We start from the raw sequence: 6,757 nt of genomic DNA on the forward strand, positions 1-6,757 counted from the left end.
TTATAGTTTTGGCCTAGACTATTTAAAAAAATAATACCTTACACAGTGACAGGTCTGCATTCTAAACTTTGAAAAAGTTATTGGTGTCAGAATATGGTAAAAGTAGAGCTTTCTTAAAGAAACAAGCCTCATAGATGTAAATAGCGGTTTATATGGACATTTCTCCAGAACATAATTTGAAAGGAAAGTTGTTCTGTGGTTGCTGTACTATGAACATTAAAGTGTACATGCAGTCTGAAATATGCAATTTACTTGTGCTAACTGTGAATTTCTAAGTGATTTTACACTTTTTTTTACATTTCTTCTTCTTTAAGCTGGTTTATGATAAGGTATAACAATTTAATTTGATGACATGCTGTAAAGTAAAGGTATGCAATACTAAGAAACTAAGGTCAAGATAACCAAAGATCACCATTAGTAGTTTCCTTGAAATGCCATGTGGAAGTGCTGAGGAAAGAAGCAAATACTGATAAAACATATAAGCCCTTTCATCCAATTTATTGTCTTGTTGAGAAGGAGAGCAGAATAATGTGAAATTCACTGAAAAATCAGACACAGAGCAATTCTGAGGATTATTGACAGATTTATTGGAAATCTGCACCAGATCATTTTAACCAGTATGCACCAGTGTATTACAATGAGCGGCCAATCAAAAGTTTGCTTACATTGGATAATGATTTTTAGTTGGCCAATAACAAAGGTTCATGGAGGATGGAAACTCTCCAAACATGGTCTACAGCAGTAGCACAGGAAGGGTTGATGCAGTTAAAGTTATTTGGGGACTAAATTAAGATACACATAGGTGGATCATATTGGTGCTTGAGAGTCTGCACCAGGAGGCGGAAGTGCCCTATTTTGATCCTGCCATGGAGTCCTCCTTCTGGAGTTTATTAACAATGAAAAGAAATTGTTTTAAAGTTTTGAGATGCAATTAGATTGTGTATAGTGTAGGTGTATGTATGCGTATTAGGTGTAAGAATATTTTAGCTGTATGTATACTGTAGGTTTGTGTGGATCTATATCTATATAAACCATGCATGTACCTATTGAGCATGTACGGAATATGTGTGTATGGAGCCGTATGTATAAATATGTATGTTTACAATGAGTAGTTTTTTTTATGCGTCTTTGTATATATAAATGCAAGGTATATGTGTTTACAGGCTGCAGATTTCTAATTATTTATACAAAGTGCATAGTGTATGTAAGTGTACAGTGTACTTGTCCAAAATCAACCATTTTCTGATAACAGGTCATGAAACATTATTGGCAAGTCAAATCTTCATTATTTTCATCTTATCCAAAATTTTCTTCCATAAAATGTTACAATGACAAAACAGTTTTCATGTGATATACCAAAGTTAAAAAAGACATGTTATAACATGGAATACAATACTGATTCAACCTCTCAGCACACAGGAGAGGCCAGTGCAACATATTACCCAGAATCCCGGCAGCCAGAGGGTTAAATGGATCTGCTGTTCTCAGGGTTCAAACTTTATGGTCAGGGACAAGTCCGTGGATCATTTAGAATCAAAGCCCTGGAGGATGAACCAGGACTAGGCACAGTATCAATGACTGTAAGGCTACATCTGGCTGTATTATTTTTAGAAACTCGGCAAGCAGACAGTGAATGCTACATCTTGGTTCTTCCTCCTTGGTCCCACAATTTTGAGATCTATAGCTAGATTTGCAATAATTTGTATTTCTACTTCCACACAAACCTGTCAACTGGGTATTACGATAAAGGGTACAAAGATTGCAGGTGCACTTGGGCCACAGGGCAACAGGAGACTACCATGTCCTTGCTGTCACAATGTAATACACAGCACAAAAGTATTGTTACAAATGTAGCTTTTTTTTTTTTACTGTGGAAAGTTTGGTAACTGTTTAATTGTGACCCTCTACAAAAGCAGCTGTGACCATGTCCATATGCTACAAATGTGATTGAGGCACCACAGCTTTTCAATATACATCAATGTATTGGAGAGAAATCTAGTGATCTCAGTTTTGATTAAGACAAATTATACTACATCTGGAAGCAGGAAAAATAATTGCATTTCATTATCTACATAGGAAATGTATAAATGTGGATTTTCCCTTTAGGTTACACATATTCCCTGTAGGTAAAAATTCCTAGCTGAATAACCTCCATAGGGACTAGTGAATAATATGCTCTGAATTTTTTAAAATCAATCCCATGTACCTTTCACCTGCTTTAACTTTGTGAAGGTGAATATATCACCTTAAGAGCTTTATCTTGTGGTTAATGCCCCCTTCTACAACTTTCACCAAGTACAAACTAGTCTACTGACTTTATGTTCCACTTATATAACTCACACAAATATCCCATATTTACTGATGTTTCCAATGTAGAGACCACCAGGGCACATCTGGATATCCAATCCCTTCACACTGTCTGCTGCCATGTACCCTAGTAAAAGACACTAGAGTATTGTCCTTCAATGACCCCATTCCACATCCCTATATCACAAGAATAATCTGCACTTGGCACTCAGCTGAAGACTGAGCTTGGGCCGCGCTTGCCCCAAACTGGTGCCCATTTGCCATCATGGACACCAGTCAATTGCGCTCACTAAAGAGTCATGTCACCCAGTGATGCAAGGACTATAGTACATAGCAGTGCTGGCATCAGAGAGAGCAGAAATCAGACTACTCTCCTCACATGGCATAGTTCTAGTAGTAGCCAGCTTGGTCATTGGCAAGTGATAGCCAGGAATAGACACTTGTGTTCTGCTCATATTTAAATATTGGTCAAATTCATTGCGGTCAACATCTCCCCAAAGCTCAGATGGATTGAGATGATCCATGGTGTCTAGCTGAGGTGCTTCAGGAGGTGGAGAGAGCTGGCCCAGTGGAGTGCATGCTGAAGAACCACTCTGAGGATTGTAGTAGAATGCAGTGGACGGTGGAGTCCTAAGTATGTTACTCATATGAGATGGCGAGGAAGAGTATGGTATGGAAAGCTCCCTCAGGGTCTTCTCTTGGCCAAATTCGATACCATGCTGGTAGGATCTAAAGGGCATGGATTCTGCCTCATCCCGCATGTGAGGAGGGAAGAAGGCTGGCTCACCCTGCTCCAGAACATCCAAAGGAGACATTTCTGGGGTTGGCAACCCAAAACTTTCCAGCTCGTTGGATACCAAAGGCTGCAACTCTCGGAAGTGGGTGAGGTTGGAAGGAGCATGTCCTCCAGAGTATCCCTCGGACCTAAGCAATGGGGAAGACTCAACTCTCTTCATCTTCTTGGCCTGCTTCTTCCTACGTGGACGGTACTTGTAGTTTGGATGATCATGTAGATGTTGAACACGTAGACGTTCTGCCTCTTCCACAAAGGGGCGCTTTTCAATGGCAGTCAGACTCTTCCAGGACTGACCTGTAAAATGTAAATAGTAATTTTACTAAGATGTTCAAGAAAAGTGGAAAAAAATCACCACCATCAATGACAACAACCCTGAGACCCTTATTCAGAAAGTGACAACAGCATTAAGCAGGACTATTAACAACTATTATACTTCCCTCTATAATATAACTACTATAATACTGCTCCCTATGTACAAGAATATAACTACTATAATACTGCCCCCTATGTGCAAGAATATAACTACTATAATACTGGTCCTATGTACAAGAATATAACTACTATAATACTGCTCCCTATGTACAAGAATATAACTACTATAATATTGACTCCTGATAAAAATGCCATATACATTTTGATTACAGTAGTTTGGCCCAGTTTTGTTGATATCCAATGCTAATAACATGTCGTGACCTTATACTTCTTTAAATGAAGGATTTGCTTCACTTGTACCCAGTTTAGATAATCCTCTCCAGACTAATACATTTTAACTGCACTAATACATTGTATCTGCAATCTGCACGGAATTCTGCAGTTGATAAATTTTTGAATTGTACAGAACTATTGGGGGAGATTTATCAGAAGTGTCTGAAAGCAGATCTGTTCTAGTTCCCCATGGCAACCAAATAGAGCTCAGCTTTCATTTCCCCTCAGCTGTTTATAAAATGAAAGCTGAACTGGTTGGTTTCCATGAGCAACTAGAAGAGTTTAACCCCAGACACTTCTGATAAATCTCCCCCTGTGTGAACTTACATCGAATCTGCCTTTGGTATATTTTTGAAACAATTGCTACAAGCCTTGGGCTCTAAGAAGCATAAGATTTGTACAGGTTTTCAAGTCTCAATATAGTAACTTTCACTGATTTCACTGATATAGCAAAGATTTAGAAAATTAAGTTATATTAGAAAGTTGCAGAACTCTTCATTGCAATGAGAGAGATCAGAATTCTATTCATGACATAAACATACAGACATTTGTACATATGTAAGTACACATCCAGTGGCACTGTGCCATGTTGTGTTCAGTCCTCATGTACTCTTCCAGTCTCTATTGTGGTATAGAACAATTCATGTCAGTTAACCACCCATCCCATCACAGAACTTATTCTCACCCAGCATTTTGCTAAGTACAGCATTGTGGAGATCCGGGTTTTGTTGTGCCAATCTCTTCCTCTCGTCTTTGGCCCACACCATAAAAGCATTCATAGGGCGCCTAATCCGGGGGTCACCAGTCTTCTCATCAGAGGAGCTGTAGCCGCCATATCCAGACTGGGGGCTTGGAGCAGGACTGACCTGAGCTACAGGAGAGTTGGATGTTCGGCCAGGCTCAGGAGTAGCAGCCGGAGGAGGGACCCATGAACTTCCACCGCCTCGACCCAGAGTAGTCTCCTCTCTGCAGTAATTTGACTCAGATCTATGCATTCCAGCTAGGCAGATCCTGTAGACAAAAGTGGGTGCACAGAATGTGGGGATGTCCTCAGGTATTGCAGAGTATACTCCACTGAAGAAAGTGCGGATCCAAAAAGTAGAATCAATCTATCTATCTATCTATATCTATCTTTGTATTCTGTGTACTGTCACTGAGTCTTTGTAACTGTCCTTCTGTCATCCAGCATCCAGCTGTTTGAGCAGTTTGGAGCATTAGGAATCAAATATAGAAACTTGTCACCAATCAGCTGCAGGATGGGAGGGGAGTCTAATGCATCTGGGGGGTGAGGAGGGGCAGCAAGAGGGTCTGATACTTTGAAGAGCAGTTTGCTTGCATGAAGAAGTTAACCCTGTGTAGAAAAGTGTAGAGAAGCAAATAAGAGTAAATAGGCACTGGAAGTTACACCGGTCATTGGTTTTGCAAGTATTATAGAAAAATGTCCAGTAATTTATTTAGATTCAATTCATATTAGCTACCAATTTCAGGGTCAAGGCACAACTATGCTCATAGCTCCACTATGCTCTTTGATTCTCTTTTAAAAAGATGCTAATAGTGCTGAGCACATATCACTCACGAAAGTGGGTGACACCTGAATCCTTAAATGACGTCACAGACTTGGTCAAGAATATATATTTAGCTTTTTAGTACAAGAATTTAAGTTATACAATACTTATAAACACTTATAAATACTTATACACTCTTATAAACATATAAATTGTTTATATTAATGTCCTATGTACAGAAATGCAACTACTGTAATGCTGCCTCCTATGTACAAGAATCTAACTACTATAATTCTACTCCTATGTACAAGAATATAACTACTATAATACTGCCCCCTATGTTAAAGAATATAACTACTATAATACTGCCCCCTATGTACAAGAATATAGCTACTATAATACTGCCCCCTATGTACAAGAATATAACTACTATAATACTGCCTCCTATGTACAAGGATATAACTACTATAATACTGCCCACTATGTACAAGAATATAACTACTATAATACTTCCCCTTATGTACAAGAATATAACTACTATAATACTGCCCACTATGTACAAGAATATAACTACTATAATACTGCCATCTATGTACAAGAATATAACTACTATAATACTACCCCCTATGTACAAGAATATAACTACTATAATACTGCCCCCTATGTTAAAGAATATAACTACAGGCGGTCCCCTACTTAAGGACACCCGACTTACAGACAACCCATAGTTACAGACGGACCCCTCTGCCCACTGTGACCTCTGGTGAAGCTCTCTGGATGCTTTAAAATAGTCCCAGATTGCAATAATCAGCTTAAAATTGTCTGTAATGAAGCTTTATTGATAATTCTTGGTCCTATTACAGCAAAAAAATTTGAAACTCCAATTGTCACTGGGGAAAAAAAAAAAATTGTCGGGAACTACAATGATAAAATATACAGTTTCGACTTACATACAAATTCAACTTAAGAACAAACCTACAGTCCCTATCTTGTATGTAACCCGGGGACTGCCTGTACTATAATACTGCCCCTATGTACAAGAATATAACTATTATAATACTGCCCCCTATGTTAAAGAATATAACTACTATAATACTGTCCCCATGTAGAAAAATATAACTACTGTAATACTCTCCCCTATATATAACTACAGGCAGTCCCCGGGTTACATACAAGATAGGGTCCATAGGCTTGTTCTTAAGTTGAATTTGTATGCAAGTCGAAACTGTATATTTTATAATTGTAGATCCAGACAAAATTCTTTTTTGCCCCAGTGACAATTGGAGTTTAAATTTTTTTTTTGCTGTAATTGGACCAGGCATTATCAATAAAAAATAATTACAGACACCTTACAGCTGATCAGTGCAGTCTAGGACTATAGTAAAGCATCCAGAGAGCTTCACCAGAGGTCACAGGGGTCCATCTGTAACTAGGGGTCGTCTGC

At 38.6% G+C, this 6,757-nt stretch overlaps 1 protein-coding gene across 1 annotated transcript; it reads right to left on the reverse strand.

Annotated features, from left to right (window-relative positions):
* Positions 1-1,813: 1,813 nt before the first annotated feature.
* SOX18 (SRY-box transcription factor 18) lies at positions 1,814-5,028 on the reverse strand. The gene is made up of 2 exons (XM_072110881.1): positions 4,494-5,028; positions 1,814-3,397 (listed from the first exon to the last, which is right to left on the reverse strand). Exons 1-2 carry the CDS (start codon positions 4,801-4,803, stop codon positions 2,610-2,612), a joined length of 1,098 nt encoding a protein of 365 aa, XP_071966982.1. The 5' UTR covers positions 4,804-5,028; the 3' UTR covers positions 1,814-2,609.
* Positions 5,029-6,757: the final 1,729 nt, after the last annotated feature.

Source organism: Engystomops pustulosus, chromosome 6 (assembly GCF_040894005.1).
Source record: "Engystomops pustulosus chromosome 6, aEngPut4.maternal, whole genome shotgun sequence".
Lineage (NCBI taxonomy): Eukaryota > Metazoa > Chordata > Amphibia > Anura > Leptodactylidae > Engystomops > Engystomops pustulosus.